Consider the following 18,345-nt stretch of genomic DNA (forward strand, 5'->3'; position numbering starts at 1 on the left):
GAAACAAGAACCTTACAACTACGAAATCAATCAATTTCAGAGTATCTCATCAAGTGGAAGAACTTACTTGCTGAAGGTTCCACATGGAAGGACAATAATTTTACACAGAAGCATAAAAAACTACTCAAGCGTTGAGGACAACACTTTTTGAAGGACAGGGGCATGTTAGGTCCCTATACTACTAGTGTAACCCCTTATTGTTATTAGTACAACCCCTTTATTATATTGTTGTGCCCATGTAGTCCCCATATTGTTATTATTGTGCCCCATAGAAGCCCATTATTGTTATTATTGTGCCCTTACATTATTATTGTTATGTTGGCTCTGATTATATTATGACCCCTTAGACTCCTATATATAGAAAGGAGGTCTTGTCATTTGTATCATCCAAGAATTGTTCATTTGTGTAATGTAAAGGAGGTTGCCCCCTCGAAGAGGCTTATTTCTAAGGTGTTTATCTATCTTTTCTATCTTTTTGTGAGCTGGTTTCATAATAGTTCGCAAGGTTAAATAGGAGGTTGTTCTCACCCCCAACCTCTCTTTCACTATACAATTGATGGTAGTTGGAAAATCAATTAGTAAACCAGTAAATCACTGAACCTGCACCCTACCTGTTCATCCTGAATTACTGAACCCACACCCTTGTGTGTTCATCCTTAGTCACTGAGCCTGCACCCTGCATCACTCATTTATTCTGGTAAGGAAAGAGTTTGGTACACCTCTATTCTAACAACAATATTTAACATTGGGAAATGATCAATTACAAAATCTTCATTCAAAGTGTGAATCTACACATATACTTAAACATCTAGTTTTTTTGTGAATTAACACTGAACTCTTCTAAATATTCCACTGGAATTACAAGGCTTGCATTCAATATTGTGTCTAACTCTCGCTATACTTTCCCCTTCTGCCTTAGGTTCTCGCAAAATAGTCTCTTCTTGAAGGTTGTTTTAATTCAATATTCATTATTATGAAATGCTTGGAAATAGGTCACGATACTCTCACAACAACTCTAAAACTCTATAATTTCTTCTTGTCCCTAGTAGTTTCCAATTACTACCATCATTGGTTCTTCCTTAGTAACTTGTTTGAGATTCCATCCTCTGGATGGTAAAAATGTCAATGTCCACCTAGAATAAATCTAGAGTACAACTATTGTGCGCCAATTTGTGAACATGTTATCACTATTTAGTGCTAATTTTGCTGTGTTTGTGACTTAGTATACTAATACCTCCAACTAGATAAAATGTGAACTTGTTAAATCGCTAAGAAAATGACAATTTTTTCTCAACTAATGAAAATTTCCATTGTAGAGTGTGCCTTACTGTGATGTAAACTGTGCTAAAAAATGTAATGTAGACTTGACACATAGATTCAATCCATCCTCAGTCATATGGAGTGTCAATGTTGGACGATTGGTATTGAAAAATTCCACTATGGATAAACTACACACTTTCCATCTTACATTTAATGTAGTATTCCCTTTTCTTGATGTGGTCAAAATGGACGTAATCTACCCATGGTATTTACCATGGTGTTTTCTGATGGGATTTGCCCATAGTATTTGCATTTGTTTTTCAAGGGAAAATAATAAAATAAGGTTTTTAGAGAGTCTCTAAAGCCTATTAAAGGGGATAGGAGATAGACATTTAGATCATCCTGAGTTATCTATCTATTTTTCCTTTGTTGAGAACTTGGTGAGGCTAGTTCTAGTATAATCCCAGCGACGAAAACCCGGGGGTGTAATCTGTGTGGTGGATCCATCCAAAGTCCATGAGTCTGCTTCAATTTTTTTTGTTTTCTCTTTTAATGAGCACCTGTGCATGCCATTGTAGGGGCTCTTATATTATTGAATGGGCATGTACTATTTTATTCAGTTAATAATATAAATAAGGCTGCATTTCTAGGTCCCATTGTATTTAGTGTTTTGATTGCAAGCAATTTTAACTAGAACACTAAAGTGTGCTAAATCTGTTAAAATTTTTAAGGTTTGGGATCTTACAGTGGTATCAAAGTTGCGCATCCTTCCAGTGTGATGGTTCCTAAAAATCTTATCAGAACTTTGGTGGGATTCCTTTCGCCCTAGCCGACAATTTCACCCTAATTGGTTAAGTTAGTTAATTTTATTTTTGGGACTTTATTGTAACCAATGTAAGGGTTTATTATCTTTATTGTAGGGATTATTAGATTAGATCTAACCAACATTTGAAGCCAACGATACATTTGAAGATGATTTGATCAAACTAACCATCCTTGAAACCAGATCTATATCCGTGAGGTGATTTAGTTTCCAAGTTGAATCTGAGTCTGCAGATCTATACATTTGAGTTGTAGAGGCCGAATTTTAAAACTCCCATAAGAGATCGATCCATTTTCTCATATTTGGAGAGCCGATGCATTATGATTAAATATCTGGCTACCGTGAACTCCAATAGAAGGGGACAACGAGGCTACTCACTGAATTTTGGTGTCGCTTTCCATTTCAAAGTCGAGAGGCCACCCCTACCACATTTGTTTCTTGTGAAGGGACAAAGAGACAATCAACTACATGCTTCCTATAGATTGAGCATTGACATAAGAAAAGGAATTGATTGCACTAGTCTCATGTGCTGGGAAAGTGAAAACTGAGCGTTGTGGAAAATTAACAAGCTGATGCAGGGAGGATGCTATGTTGGACGTCCCATTATTTTGAGGACACTCTTTTGGATCTTCTGTATCAAACATGTTTCCAATCTCTGGGTTGGAAAATTGGTGTTGAGCAGTGAAAAATTGGTATTGAAGAAGTATGTGGAGCACTAAAAAATCAGAGCAGTGAAAAATCAGTGTTGAAGAAGTATGTGTGTGAACAAGCTGTGTGTAGAGCAGACCATCTGCGTGTGTAGTTTCGTAAACCATCATGTAAACTATCAAAGAATAACTTCAATCCATTTTAAATTCTCTCCTACAATCTCAACTCTTTGAGATGGTGATATCTAGTTGGAAACTTTTGTTATAGTTGTATTCATTGAATTCAATTATGTCTGTACACTGGAGGATATGATGCCAAAATTATTCATTTCCATTTTTTATTTTTATTTAGATAATCAGATCCATGGTTTTGTTTTTTTCACTCAAACAACATTACACTGATTAAGTTGGATTAGTTTCTAATGTTTCTCACTCGCTTTCCATTGAATTTATTGGTTCTATTTCTTTGATATTACAATGAAATAATGTGAGGAAAAGGTAATTCCAAATGTAGAAATGATGGAAGGTTCATCAAACTTAAATTTGAGGAGGAATCAATCATGGAATGTGGAAGCCGTGGAGTGTGTTGCAAATAATTTGGTGCATGAATCTAAAAGAGTACAAAGCGGTTTGTTTTTTCAGCGTTCAGTGTGTTTTGGGCGACATTCTTTTGGCAACGTGGAATCCAATATGATGTTGTAATTTTGACTGACTAATTTAAAAATAGTTCGGTGCAACCCACAATTGATAAAAAAAGTGACGAAGCTTGTTTGCATGTCTGTGATGGCTTCGAAAAACAATCATGGAGAGTTTTCCTAGAGCTGATATGAAATTGTTGGTCTAGAGTCTGGGGCTAGCGAGAAGGAAGTTTAAATGCAGAAGTGATTTGGTCTCAAGTCTGGGGTTGGCGAGAAGACGATTTAAATGTGGAAGTTATTTGGGCCATGTTGATGAGATAAATTAATAGGTCATGGCACTATATTTTTGGAGCTACGATAATATGTGGACAATATGGTGAGAATTATGTTTTCTTTTGAATATTGGATGTATTGAGTCTTATTTAGTCTAACTAACTCAATATAGGTATAGTTATTTTGTTAAAAAAATAAATAAATTATTTTTCTAGTAAAACTTCAACAAGGAAAAAATTTGAGAAGGCCGAGTATATTTCCTGTTGTTATAATTGTTGCACAGAATAAGTCGATCTTGCGGACAAGATAGACCTTCCTAGAATCTAAAGAAGACCTAATGACAAGCAAACCAACCAGACACTATCTTTCTCTAAATATGCTTTGATAAACAATGGTAAAAAAGTGTTTTTAGGGCCTACCTTAGGTCCAACGCAAGCTTGTGGATGCCCTCGCTCCTTCAATCCAAATGAGCTCCTTTGTCGTGAATCTGCAAACACAAACAAGGCAAACAAATTAAATAGCACCTGAAAAGCCAATTGCATAAAACATATTTAACATGAAAGTCAAGGAGTCCATGAAACAAATAACATGAGATACTTTTTGAGAAAAATGAGTTTGATTGTATTAATTCAAAAGAAGAAGAACTTTACAACCTTTTCCTTGATGCTGTACAAGCTCCTCCAAGGGTCCAGCAAGAAGTCTCCTCTACTTTGACAAGTTTCACTCACTCCCCAATGAAGCCAAAAAGGTATGTGATCTCTCCTCTTAAGCTCAACTAGGAAGTCTTGATTTCACCAGCATTTACCCTCAAAAATGTTCAGCTTCTAACCTCCTTAGCAACCAACCCAATGCCTGTATTTATAGTGCAATGGAGGGAGGTTACCAGGTCCTCCTTCAAAGGGATAAAACCCTCCTTCAAAGGGATAGCTCCTCTCATCAAGGGATTAGCTCCTTCTCTTTTGGGATGTATGAACCACCTTAGAGTGAACAATCCACGTCAAAATTCCTTCTAGAAACCTCTAGAATTAACCCAAAGTGAGTTTTTTAAGATAAAACTTGCACCTTTTGACTTTCACAGGGGTCCGCACCTACACCGTTAGGGACAGAGTGGGTAGGTCCGCAGTTTTTGTACATAGAAGGTGCGGGACTGCAGGTGACAGTGAGAGAAAGTGCGGAACCAGAGTTACATTGATTTTTAATGTCTTTCTCTCATTTTGAAAGCTTGACTTGAAGAGCTGAGATCTGAGACTTGCTTAGGAGGACAGTACAAGTGATGATAGACCCATACTGACTACAAATAATCATGGTGACGATATTTTTGTGTAACAGATTGCCCCCTAAAGTGCGAAGTCTGTAGTAGATGAGGATTTCTTATCATTTAGGAAGAGTGAAGCAGTTTATCATTTCGAGGATCATATTGTGGAGAGCCCAGTTGGAACCTGTAAAAACATTCAATGCAAGATATATATATGAGATCATATCATCGCTGAGGTAGGCATTCCCATACTCAGATCAAAACTGACTAGAAAAACTAACTACTGCTCTGATATAGGAATGATCTTGTAAAACATCACAAGTAAAGACTCATGTGGACACAGTATGGATGCAGCCATCTGTTTATGAATAGTCCATTATATAATGAATACAAAATTCCTCGCAGCTTGGATTGTGGAAATTAGATCCAGGGTCTTCATTTCTACTTCCATGCGAATGAATGTGTTGACGTCGAACAATACGATTCTATCCATGCGAATGAATGTGTTGACGTCGAACATGGTAGAAACCACTTGATTACCAGTCAATGATGTAAACTGTTAACAAGTGTGAGAGAAACCACCAGTGATGTCAATGGCTCTCAAAGTACCCAGTACAATCCATGAGATGCGAATAAATGTGTTGATGTCGAACATGTCACGGAATCCTTTGATCGAAAGTCAATGATCTAAACTGTCATCAAAGGCGAGAAACCTGCCATTGAGGCATGCAGATCTCAAGGTACTGACAATTCCTAGATCATCTTTCTAGATAATGAGCTGATGTCGATAGAAAGCGATCCGTCGTAGGCAAGCCCACAACACGAAATCATAGATCAAGTTGAAGAAATTTAGTTGCAAGGACTGACTCAGGGATGGTGAAGATGGATGACAGATATTTTGCAGATGAATGGCTTATTGGCAGTGACCTCTTGAACACATAACGACACGACAGATGGCTTGGTGACAATTGACCCAAAGTTAATACCCAGAAACCGGCACTTTCAATGTGGTTTGATCAACTGTTAGGCAAAGGATTTCCCAACCCAGGTGAATAAAAGTGTCGTGTTCAAGAGTGGTTACAAAGTATGACAAATAGGCTCATTTTTCTCTCTTTTCCCCCACCATTTCTGGCAAGTACCTCTTTATTTCTGACAAGCTTGAGGAGGATAACATTTGCTTGATTATAAGCTCATCCTTCGGATGAGTCCAACTTAGTTTAAATTCGAACCCTAAGAAGGAGTGGTTCGTTCCTGTTTGTAATTGAACATGTCCTTTACTGTGAAATTTTAACGAGTCCAGTATAGGAGAAACTCAGCGTTTTTCAATTTTAGAGAGTCTGAAAAAACTTAAGAAGGCTCCAGGGTTGACCTTTTTCGTAAATTTGTGTCTCCCAAGCCCGAAAAAGTATAAAATAATACCTGAGAGAATCGCTTGATCTTTTACAACCAAGGAGTACTTTTTGTCATTAGTGCCTTTGACCCGAAAAAGTAAAAAAGCGATCAATAACATGTCGTTTTATAACCGATATCGAATTTGAAACGACAAAAATCCGGCAATCTTTTCGTGTTTTTACTTTCGGAAAAGAGCTGTAAGTGGACTGTCTTTTAATTCCGTTTTAACGAGTTTAAAAGAAACACTCGACAATCTTTTCATGTTTCAGGAGTCAGAAAAGAGCTTAAAGGTGACTCTAAATGTTTTTTCGTTGAAAATGATAGATTTCGCCTGAATAATCTTTTATCCTGCACAAAAACAAAAACATTACTCATACCTGTTTGAAATAGATAAAAAGGTCACAAAAATACCTTTTCAAAGTGAAACATAAACAAATTTGCAATTTATTTACTCAAAAAACTTATAAAAAGGGCCTTTGTCAATTCATTTTTACCGTTTGAGTTTGGGTGAGAAAATAGTGCTTTTGCTCAGAAAACTTCCCGTGAAGATTGCGGAAAATCCAATCGTCGGAATCGAACGCCGTCTTCTCCAGGTAATCCACATCATCCCACTCTTCATTTTTAACAGTTTGATTTTTTTGTTTTAGTCATTTATTTCATTTTTGGGAGGGTTTTTAGGCATAAAACCCGCGCGCGGGGGCCCGCAGGTTTACCACTGTTGGCCTGCGGACCCCGAATTTTTATCCATTGGGAAAAAGCTCGTGGTCCGCACCTTCCATGTAGAAAAAGTGCGGTCCCATGCACTGTGTCTAACCTGGAGGTTGCGGTCCCCGTCGCAAGGGTTTTTAACCCAAAAATTCTCAAAAATGGACCAATCAAAATAATTTCTAGCAATTTAATTTATCCTTATACTTGATGCAGAGAGTACATCATGCTAGATTGGCGCAAACGAGAGAATGAGGATGTGGATGCTGCCGCATGGAATCATCAGCCTTCACTTGATGCTTTGAGGGCGTGCGGCTTGTACAAATTCTGGGCCATTCCTGGCATGAGGGCTCAGGTGGATTTCTTACAGTGGATGGTTGACAGATGGAGCGTACAGGACCAGTGCTTTTTCATTGGCGGCCACCAGCTCGAAATCGAGCTGGTGGACATATATTTCTTGACTAGTTTGCCTAAGAGAGGCGAAGACTTGACTCTGTTTAGGGCTAGGGTAGGTGGCCAGTTTGTCGATAGCCTCAGGCTAGAGTACTGCAACAGCCAGGCTAGTGTTATAGACATTTTTGTGCCTTACATCTCTAAGCATGAAATGTCCATAAACCAAGGGATCCTAAGTCCCTAAAAGTGTTGTTCCAGCTCCTAAAGAAACAAGGTCAACAAATTACAGCTTCTCCCAGAAGTTCTCCACCAGAAACTGCTCAGAACTAGTCAAATCAGGATCATTTCAGCTGCTCCACTAGCTAGCTGCGTTGCAAAGCACCCAAATTCACTGGCTAGGTGCGTTGCAACGCACTTGAATGCACTACCAGGGTGCGTTGAGCGGGAAATGACAAGTGGCAGAGTCATTCCATGAGGTGGAGAGACAATGGAAGCTTCCAGAATCTTCTCCAATGACACTTGCCTCACTGAATTCGACCAGTGATGAGTAAGAGGCTCTCAGTCTCCAAGTGGAAGCAAGAACTGACAGAGAGAGGCCACTAATCAATTCATGAGCTGACTCATCCTCTTTGCATACATCTATATATGGATCCCTCACCAAGAGATCCAGGAGGCTGGAATTTTGTACATTGCAGAGAATTGCTGTTGATTTTGAGATAGAGATCAGAGTATTGGGTGATTTATGCTTTGTTGGAGGTGAAGAGGGGATTCCTTTGCTGGGGGTTGATGCTAGATCAGGAATCATCGGTTGTAACTCCTCTTGGACCTTCTTGTTATATCAATAAAACTATTTGAGTTTCTCCTACATGCTTGTGTATCAATGATGTTTTGTTATATTTGCATGTTTAGCTTAAATCTGATCCTAAGCTATTTATGAACATAAATCCATGTCTTTGTGTAGTTTTCCTCTTCTGTGATCTTGCAGGAACTTGGTGAAGCTGGGCAAGTAAGGGAGCAGGTAGCTGGAAGCTGTCAAAGAGGAGAGAGATTGGATCAAAGGACTAGCGCAAGACACAGGTTGGTTCATCCTATTCCTCTTCGTTTATAGTTCATAAAGAAGAATACGAAAGTAGTTTTCTCTGTTTTTTTCTAAGGTACTGTCACACCTTAGTGGGATAGGGGCGTTCTGAGTAGACACTTTTCCCGTTAACAAAATGGCGACTCCGCTGGGGATCGTGTCTAGTTAGTTTGTTTGTGTTTCTCTTGTTGTTTGTTTCATAAACATAGAAGTAGCAATCGAACTGCATTTGCCATTATCAAATGCAAAGTAGACACCTGTTACTTCAATCCATTCACTGGATTTGTTTATGATTTGAACAGCTGATTCACAAATGATCTAATTACCCTTTGTGATAGCTCTTAGACCTCCTTTAAATCCACCCTCTGATTGTGCATTACTGATTGCTTTTACTTGGCCAAAAACCATAGATTAACTGCAAACTGTGACCTAGAACCCGGATAGAATTCTCGTTTCTGCCCCAGCGCAGGTGCTGTGAAGAGTTCCTGCATTTCAGCACAGTTCCCAAGAGGGCAACCTGCGTTGCAATCTAGTTTTTCTGTGTACCAGGTGCGTTGATCAGCCTAGCCCTGTGCAGCTGAGGTTCTTTGCTCAATTTTTTCAGTTTTGTCTCTGATTTTTGCAGCCTGTGATCAGTGTGTGTGTCTGTTTAAAAACCCCTTTTCTTTGCCTTAATTCTGCCTCAGTTGTATAAAAGAAACTGTATTTTTTTTGTGTGTTTGTTGCATCATTTACAGTTTCCCATTGCAAAAGTAGAATAGCCATACTGTCGTCCTTTGATTTAGATCTGTCGTAAGTGTCGATTTTGATCTTAGGAGAAAGTTTATTTGCTGTTGACAGTTGATTATGCTTTTACTTTTGCCTTTGGTTTGAATTTGAGACTTTCTAGTGTCGAACGAGTGTTTATTTCAAAATCATAAAGTGTTGTAATCATCTCTACCTTTTGATTTCGAAAAGAAGTTTGTTTTTGTTTTTCACTTGAAAGCAAATTCAGATTTGTACATCAACTTTCTTTTTAGGCATCAATATTAAGAAAGTGAAAAACAAATACATGCACATGTGCATTTGCATATTGACAGTCTGTTTGGCTTGATTTAGGAAAAGTGCATTTACAGTGTGCTCCTTGCTCTTTGAGAAAAGATTGTGTCTTTCTTTTCCCCTTGTAGCTAGGATTTTCATTGCTGAAAAGAGATAAAAGCTTGCTTATCATTTTTAGATTGCATTTTAGGAATTACATCTACATCTCGTGGTGAACCAAAAAGGCAAACTTCATAAGAAAGATCAACCTAAAATAAATTCAATGAACTTAACAACGCTTTGTAACTTAATGCACAATATTTAGAGGTCTAGGCTAGAGACGTATTCCGGCGTCGTAAAGCCTGGTAACTGTTGTCCTCACTGATGGTTGGGTGATTCCTCCACTTTGAGACGATAAGTGCCAGTACGGACTTGTGCTCCCACGTTCCATCGAGTATATATTGGGAGACCCCTATAGGCATAAAACCTTTATCCATAGGAAGCTGTGTCGGTCGCCCTACTGATCGCAATGCACCGAACACAACATTCGGGAAGATTGACTGCCGTACCGTAAAAAGTATTCTGCAGTTTTGCGATTGGTTTAGTACTCCCTCTACCTAGACCTCAAGAGCAGTCCCTTTCGTTCCTTTTCAGACTCCTTAACGAAAAGGTCCATCTGAGCACTTGTCACTTCAGGCTCATTAAAAATCGAAGGAGACTAGAGTCATCTTTTGTTTTTTCTTGACTCTTTAAAACTGAAAAAACAAGTTGTGTCAAAGCGTGTTAAAATTTATTTTAAGCGAAATATTCATCCCCTTTTCCTACGTTGATCTTTGGGTTGAGAAAATGGAGCCTACCAACCAAGGAATTCCCCTTGGTGGAAATCCTAGTCCCTTCTCCTCTTGGGGAGATGTTGGTGCGCCCCATATGGCCACATTGTCCCTTCCAGGACTGACAATTGGCCTGCCAGTATGGCTCTTCTCAACCAATGTCGTTCAGAACACCACTATTCCTGAACAATCGAATCAGCAACTAAATGAGTCCAGAGTTGCCCACCAACCTTCTACTTCCTCTAATTCTTCCTCTCCCCCTTCCTCTTCGCTTGATGGGGTTGGCAAAGCCAAAAGTCAAGTTCCTAAGGAGAAGAAGGAGAAGAAGAAGAAAGAGAAGAAGAAGAAGGAGCCAAAGGCGAATGGGGGAAAACGAGTGTCGTCTAACGAAAATCCACACACTACACTGACCAGGCCTAAATTGCCATGTGTCATTTGCAAAGGATACCACTTTCACAGAGATTGTCCTGGCATCCCTCAGATACTAAGGGACTGGTCTCCTCGTTTGCACAATCCGGTGTCATCAACCTCTGATGATCATGTTGAAAGCACACCGTCAACTAGCGAAAGTGAAGCCCCAGGACAAAAAGGGAAAGCTAGATTTCCCTGCAAACTGTGCGAAGGCAATCATGCTGTCCACCGTTGTCCCTTCTTAGATGAAGCAAAAAGAGTTTTGGATGATCGTCCGGTTTCACCGTTATGACTTCCTCCTGGATATAAAAAACTCTTGCCGAGTCCGTCGCTAGTTGAGAATCCAGCTGGCCCGCTCAAGTGGTCGGCTGAAGCGCTTATCATCAAAGATAAGCCATCTGAATCCATACCAGACGAAAGTCAAAAGGTCAAGGCGGCAGTTGACCCGGTCTTGCCTTCAGAAGTTTTATCTTCGGATGATACAGTCACTGAAGAGAACAAAGATGACACCGTCCAAATTCTCTTCATCAACACAGACTCCGACGAACATGGGGGCAATTTACCCGTTCCTTTACCGCAGGAAGGAAGTTCGTCAGAGCTATACCCGGCCGTCTATTCGGTCCCACCTCCAAGCAACCTAGTTGTATCCTTCGATTGGAATCAACTAGGCAGACCCCGCCTACCAGCAAGTGTACCATTCTGAATTATCGTTCAAATATATAGAATGGTCATGGCTGGTACCATCATAGATGAGGGGGCTTCTGTGAGTATCCTTTCCTCTATTGCTTGGAAAGCGCTTGGTTCGCCATCGCTGTTGCCTGAGATGAGAAATATGACAGGCTTTGATAAAGGAACCAGTCGACCTTTAGGGATCCTTCCCGATGTGCCCATAACATTGAGAGGGAAGACAGTTCGCATGAACGTCATGGTAGTTCAAGGACCCTTGGATTATAACCTACTCCTTGGATGAGACTATATTTATTGCATGGGAGCCATTGTCTTCTCACTCTTTAGAGTAATGTGTTTTCCATGTTAACACCCAGGTTGTTCCCTTTGACTCCCAAGGGAATACGGCCGGGGTAACCACTAACCAATCTTTGGATTACAGTTTCTAGCCAAACTGTAATCAGAGAGGGCTCTCTCTTTATGATTTGTCTCTGTTTTGTGAGGATTTTATGCTAGTTATGAGTTCAGGGTTTGGTTTATGTTTTGGTTGAGGGATATCTTTCTGTACTTAATGTGAAACTTTCAGATAGTTCTAATCCATTGGGCCATGGAGTCCGTGACTACAGGTTGTTTGAAATATTGAGTTGAGTTACTGAAATTACAGGGCCATTTAAATACTTCATGAAACAAATATGAAATTGTGATGGTGAAGTGTGTATTATCCAGTGGAAAGCAATTGAGAATTTTCCACTAAGCTGGGAGTGTGAGAAAGAGATATACTGCACAGGAAGCAGACTTGAATTTCTTGAAACAATAATCACTGTGAAAGATATAGTGTAGGGGTGCAACAACTAAGAATTACACCTTTATAACTGTAATTGAAGAAAACATTTATAATAGCATAGATTGAGTCCAGGGTAATCTGTGATTAAATCCTAGAACTATTCTTTTTCCTTGCCATTAAACTGTAAAACACAGAACATGAATGAGCTATGAGAAGATGACAAAACATATAACGAAGAGTTTGAAGAAAACTTATTGATTCATGAAATACGCAGGAATCCTGTAACATTCAGCTAAACACCACAATGCATCAAACAACGCAGAGCTTTGGAAATTCCATCACTTTTGTATTAATAATCTGGAAGTTTACAACACAAGAAATCTGGAAGAGAAATCAACAACAACCCCTGCAAACTTATGCGAGGGGGGAATATATACAAGTGGTCATACAAAATATCTGAGGCGTTGAGTCATCTGAGACATAAATATGTTCACCAACTTGTACAGAAAGCAGATAAGAAGTTATTACAGCTTTGAATATAACATAAATGCTTCTTTAATTCTGTCAGAAGACTTTTTCGACCTTTGGAGGTCACTGAGTCGGTTGAACGCTCTGTTATAAATGATGAATGATGTGTCTTTGTAGTTCTGTCCTCCTGTAGCTTTTCGGCCCTGTCACCTGTGACTGTCACTGCTGCTCTGGTGGTCGAAATGGTTTTGCTGAGTTGGCTCAGCCCATTCTTCTCCATGCATGCTGATTTTTGTTAAAATTTTCCTGTGCATGATAACTTGTATTTTTTGATGAAAAAACTTAGTGAATGGCTTCTTGTCTATAATATCATCTGTATTGCCTTAGTCCACCATTCCTGTGTGGGCAATTGATGTCTCAGAATTGCCTCTAAAGTCTCATTTGCCTCTGTGTATTTATAGAAGTTTGGAGGCACTTCGAACAGATGTTTAATTTCATTCATTATAAAGAATAAATTCTCTACCCTGTTGAAGAGACTTTGTCCTGTTGCTGGTCCTGTTTCTTCTGAGGTACAGGGCCTTTCAGTGATCTGATTAGTAGCGAATGTATTGACCCTCTTGGCATAATGCTCATGTGAAAGTAGTCTCCCTGCGCTGTTCAGTAAGCTAGGAAGACCTTTGCCCTGTAGTGCTGTGAACTTGTCCATGAACTTATTCACCTCTGTCTGCATGTCCTGGCTTCTTCTTTCCAGCGTTTGTACCAGGTTTCTCAGTGTAAGGACCCTCTTTATCAGCTGGATGGTCTCAGTTCTGCTTGTGATTCCCATTGTCACCAGCTGAGCACTTGTTCTGTTATTAAGCACATTGATCATTCTGTTGGCGACTTCAGGCATATTGCCTAGAGATGCCCTTGATCTCTGGATTTCCCTCTGTGCTTTTCCTATGAGCTCTATTTTCTCATGAATTGTCTCAATGTATTGCCATTGATCAGTTATGGATTGGCCAATGTTGGCCCATAAGACTATCTTGAGCTCAGCTGTCACTTTGTCAAGTGTGAGCTCCTTCTCCAGTTCCTTTATCTTATCCTTAAGGGCCTTTATTTCCCTGCCCTTTTCTGCTACAGTCTGCTTGGATTTATCATATCTTTCATTGAGCTTGGCTAGATTCTCCCTGGCCTCATTTAGCTCTGCCATTTGGGCTTCCAGGGCTTGTATTTCATTCTTGAGCTTCTGCATATCTAGGCCTGGAGCCTGCTCTGTTGTTGGTGCAGTTGCTGATGTAGATGGTGCTGTCTGTTCAGTAGGAGTAGCTGTAGTCTGAGGAGGTTCCTCCAGGTTAATTATTTCTGGAGGAGGCTGAGATGTTTGTCCTCCTTCTTTTTCTTGCAATGCTGCCTGCAGTGCAGCCTGTGCAGCCTCTGATTCCCCCAATTTTTCTTGTGTTTGGATCAGTTGTTTATATAGGGACACCAGCATAGCTGATGCATCTTGGTCATGTCTCAGCTGGGAAACTTCTTCAGTTTGTGGGTGAATGGTTGCTGGGACTTTCACCATCTTTCTTAATGCTGCCATATCTGCATCTCTCAATTTCAACAATGCCTGCACAACCTTGATGTCCTTGGGATCATGCCCAAGTTCTATGATTATCTCCTCCAAGGCTTTAATTCTGTTGTCCTTTGCTTGAGAGGATGCTCTCTCCAACTCAAGTTGGGCAGCTGTATTATTTAGGCTATTTTCTAGCCTGTAGTTATCCAATGTCTTATCTGCCAAGGAGGCATACACCATCTCACCCGTTTGCTTATGCAATTCGATTTTGTCCATTGGGTGGATGTCCTTGGCAAGGACCTCAAGGTTGGTCCTTATGTAATCTGCCGCTGACTGCGGCTGCAACACTGCTGGCATAAAATGGCTCATGATCATCTTGCCCTCCTGGACATCAAATGCAGACATTAGTCTTTGCTGGTTAGTGGGGGCCATTTTCAACAGATGATTGTATAGCTGTACTCTTATGGGCTCATTCCTCTTCTTTATGTCAATGAATTGCTGCTTGATGCCCACCTCAGCTCCTCTTTGCTGGCTTGAGGAGCTGACTTCTCCTCCCACTGTCCTCTCTTGTTCCTGCTGGAAGGAACTTGCAGATGCCTCCATGCTAGGTGGGCCCATGCCCAAAGATTTCCCTATAGGCATTTCTTCCTCTGAGAAGGGATTCATTCTATGTCTTTTCTCCCCATGAGTTGTTGATGTTGTGAGGGGAGTCTCTCTGTCCCTCTTTCTGCTTATGTCTTCTTTTTGTGGGGTTTGGAGGACTGAGGCCTCCACTGTTGTCTCTTGCCTAGGAGGCACAATTTGTTGGGGTTGCTGCTCAGTGGAAATTGGGGCCTGTGATATATTTTCTTGCTGCCCTGATTTCTCCTTTTCTTGCTGCTCCTCTTGTTGCTGCTGTACCTGTTGTTGTTGCTGCATTTCCTGCTGCTGTGCCTGCTCATGCTGCATCTCTTCATGGTGCACCTCTTCATGGTGCACCTCTCCATGAGGTGGCTGCTCTGGCTCCATTTCTTTCTCTTTGCCTTTGCTAGAGGTTTGATCAGTAGCTTTGGCTGTTTGCTGCTGTGCTGTGGAGGATGAGGCAGCTGCTCCCACTTGAGTGCTTGGAAGAGCAAATACCTGTGCACAAAGCTCCAAGTCAGCCATCTTTTGGATATTTCTAACTGCTCTTTGATTTAATTCTTCTTGTGTAGCAGCCTCCTCTAAGGTTCCTCTCCTCCACTTAATTTGATTTGCATACTTTTCTATGTGAGGCAACCTTACATGGTCATAACCGGACAACCTATATTTGACCCTTCTTAAAGTTATGAAGTGATTGGGGTCATAAGGTTTCCAAAGGAAACTGGTCTGTAGGCCAAGGGATTCTAGCATTCTGTCTGCTTCTTGCCAACCTTCCTCCCTTTTGTTGTAGATGAAGTGGCCTAATTGGTTTCTTACCTTGAGCTGTGCCTTCTTGCCCTTACCTGAGAAATGTAGCACATCAGCGTTCCCAAACTGCCTGAAGTATTCAAGGGCAAACAATCTCATGGGCACATATCTGGGCAATCTGTATGGGGGCAACTCACACCCATAGATTCTAATGACTGTGTGGTGTTGGTAATAGTACCAATCCCCGATGCTATATGCCTTGGACAGCTGAAGAATCCTCTGCATCTCATCAGTCAGTCTAGGAGGAGGTGAGCTCATGAGCAGAGACATGGCTGGGTGAATGAAGAGGTCTATAAACTCACAATAAGTATATGGAGAGCTAGATCTGCAGTGGAAGGCAGAGGACCAATAAACCACTGACCTTGGATTGCCTTGCGCATCCACTCTCTTCATAGAAAAGTGAAATTTCTCATGTTGATAATACAAGATTAAGTGATAGATATAAGAGGTGTATCTGAACACCCTTTCTCTTGCCAAGTTCATTAGTTGCTCATGTATCTTGTCAGATATGTAGGTGGCATAGTCATAGCAGATTGGGGACTTTCCAGGGGCAAACATGAGCATCATCACCAGCATAGTCTCATCAACAAACTCAATAGAATTATAGCCCAGAATGGGACTGATCATATCTACAAGGTCCCTGCCCACTTGGTTGAGGTAAACATGAGAAATGGGAGGGTACTTCACAGTGTCAGACCCTATGTATAACTGATTTAGTTTGGTGATCTGAGCATCTGTCAATTTGGCTCCTTGCTTTATCAGATCAGCCAGTGATAAAGGGACTAATTTCTTCTCAGTTTTGAAATGCAACATCTCTCTGATGGCTTCAGGGGTGACATAGAAAACAACTGAGCCTGAAGGGTCCATCACAGCCCTCTGAGTGGCGTCGTAGGATTCAGCACATAGGTGGATTAGGTCAGGAAACTGGTTGACCTAAGGGAGCTTGAAGAGAGGGAGGAAAGAATCCCAAATGCCCAATACATTTGTTCCAGCCTCATGTTTAATTTTCAACTCATTCAGCAAGGGAATGTGGAACTTGCTGTGCATCAGCATTTCTTCTGATATCTGATAATCCAGGTCTGCTAATGGCTGCCAATCAAATTGTCTCTGAGGAGAATTTAAAGGAGCAATGTTCAAGGCTACAGGAGCTACTGGAGCATCCATGGTTACTTTAAAGCTCTGTTGGTATGTAAACTGGTGTTAATGAACGGAACAATCCCAAAGGGGTATTTTTGCAATAGAGAGGTGAATTGCAAGAAACAGAGGGAACAATGGAAAAGGCAGCAATTGAAATACTGCACAAGAACTGATAAAGCTAATGCTTGGCCCTCACATCTCTTTTTTCTCTGTAAATTAGTGCAGCTCGGGTTCCCCATTCACGTTTGCACGAACATCATGCAGGTTTTGTGAAACTCGGGTAAACAAGGCTCAGCAGTTGAATTTCGCCCTTACAGTTGTAAATGGAGACTAGGCAGAGAGGATTTGCCGGTGAATTATGTGTTTTTCAGTGTTTTAAGTTATCCTTGGAGAATTATTGACAAACTTGGGCGCAGGGAGGATAATTCGATTAAATACCTGGTACACTGCGGCAATGGTGACAAATTCAGGTGAGTTTGGCGCGCCAACGGTCTCCAGGTCGAATTCAGCAGGTTGGTGAAAGCTTGGACGTAAAATGCATGCAGAAGAAACAACAGTCGTTTTTGCAAAAAGTGCAAAAAACATGGTTTTTTGGCCAAAATATGGATTTTTTGGAACATTGGCGCCTTTTTGGATGACGTCAGCATGACGTCATCAGGTGGGGTCAAGGTCGGATGACGTCAGCATGACGTCATCAGGTGACGTGGCGGCTTAAGAGTGGTCCACGGGGACGATGAGGTGGCGGACAGGTGGAGCAAATGGCGAACGGGGGTGCTGACGCGGCGATGACGTAGCAGTGACGCTGGCCTAGCGGGTTAACGGAAACCGGAAGCGGTAAGCGGTTTGATATCGCACCGCCCTCTATACGGAAGCTGAATTGTCAGAGGGGGCTCCGATACGATGTGGGGGTGATGCGTGGCAGAGGCCTGACGTCACCCTCTGACAAATATCAGAAGCTATTCTTCGGACGTCGGAGCCACTCCGATATTCATGTGGGCCGTCGGATGAAAAGGGCCCGATCCGACGGTCGACGGATCGTTAAGCTGCCAGGTCGATACGGATATTGGCGGGGAATAAAATAATATTTTCTTTGGTAAATGCGCCCGACGGGGACCTTAGAACTTTGGCGGATTTGCATGATTTTTCAATGTATTTTGTAAAAACGCGCATAGCGCCCAAAACTTAGGATAAAAGGAAAAAGTGGGTTTTTTCATATGTTTTTTCAAATGAAGCGGGTTAGGGGTGCAAATGGGGGTTTTTCACAAGGTTCTTTTAGCCAATGAAGGGGTTTAGATAACTTCTGAAGGGGGAAAAGGGGTAAGGTTTGGGTTCTTAAACTGACCAGATGTCAATTTAATCCCTGACGGTGAACATATGGCTATAATGCCAAGGGGAAGGGATATTTATAGAATGCTTGGGGTTTATACACCATAGTGTTTATAATAATAGGGAAAGGGTAATATAGGGGATTTAGATAATAAGAATTAGGGGTTAATATGAATGGAAGGAGTGAATGAGGGATAAAATCACTAAGTTTATATGAGGACAACTTAGCTTTGGGAGTAGATCAAAATGAAAAGAATTTTAGACAAGAAAT

General features: G+C 40.9%; 1 protein-coding gene across 1 annotated transcript in view; it reads right to left on the reverse strand.

Moving 5' to 3' along the window:
• Nucleotides 1–15,191, reverse strand: part of LOC149145845 (uncharacterized) — a 57,173-nt gene extending 41,982 nt beyond the window's left edge. The window contains exon 1 of the mRNA XM_089452578.1: nt 15,084–15,191. Coding sequence (XP_089308704.1) covers nt 15,084–15,191 — 108 coding nt within the window. The remainder of the gene's footprint in view (nt 1–15,083) is intronic.
• Nucleotides 15,192–18,345: the final 3,154 nt, after the last annotated feature.

This window comes from Pinus tabuliformis, chromosome X (genome assembly GCF_031772625.1).
Source record: "Pinus tabuliformis cultivar Carrire ecotype Pingquan chromosome X, CPIR1, whole genome shotgun sequence".
Taxonomy (NCBI): domain Eukaryota; kingdom Viridiplantae; phylum Streptophyta; class Pinopsida; order Pinales; family Pinaceae; genus Pinus; species Pinus tabuliformis.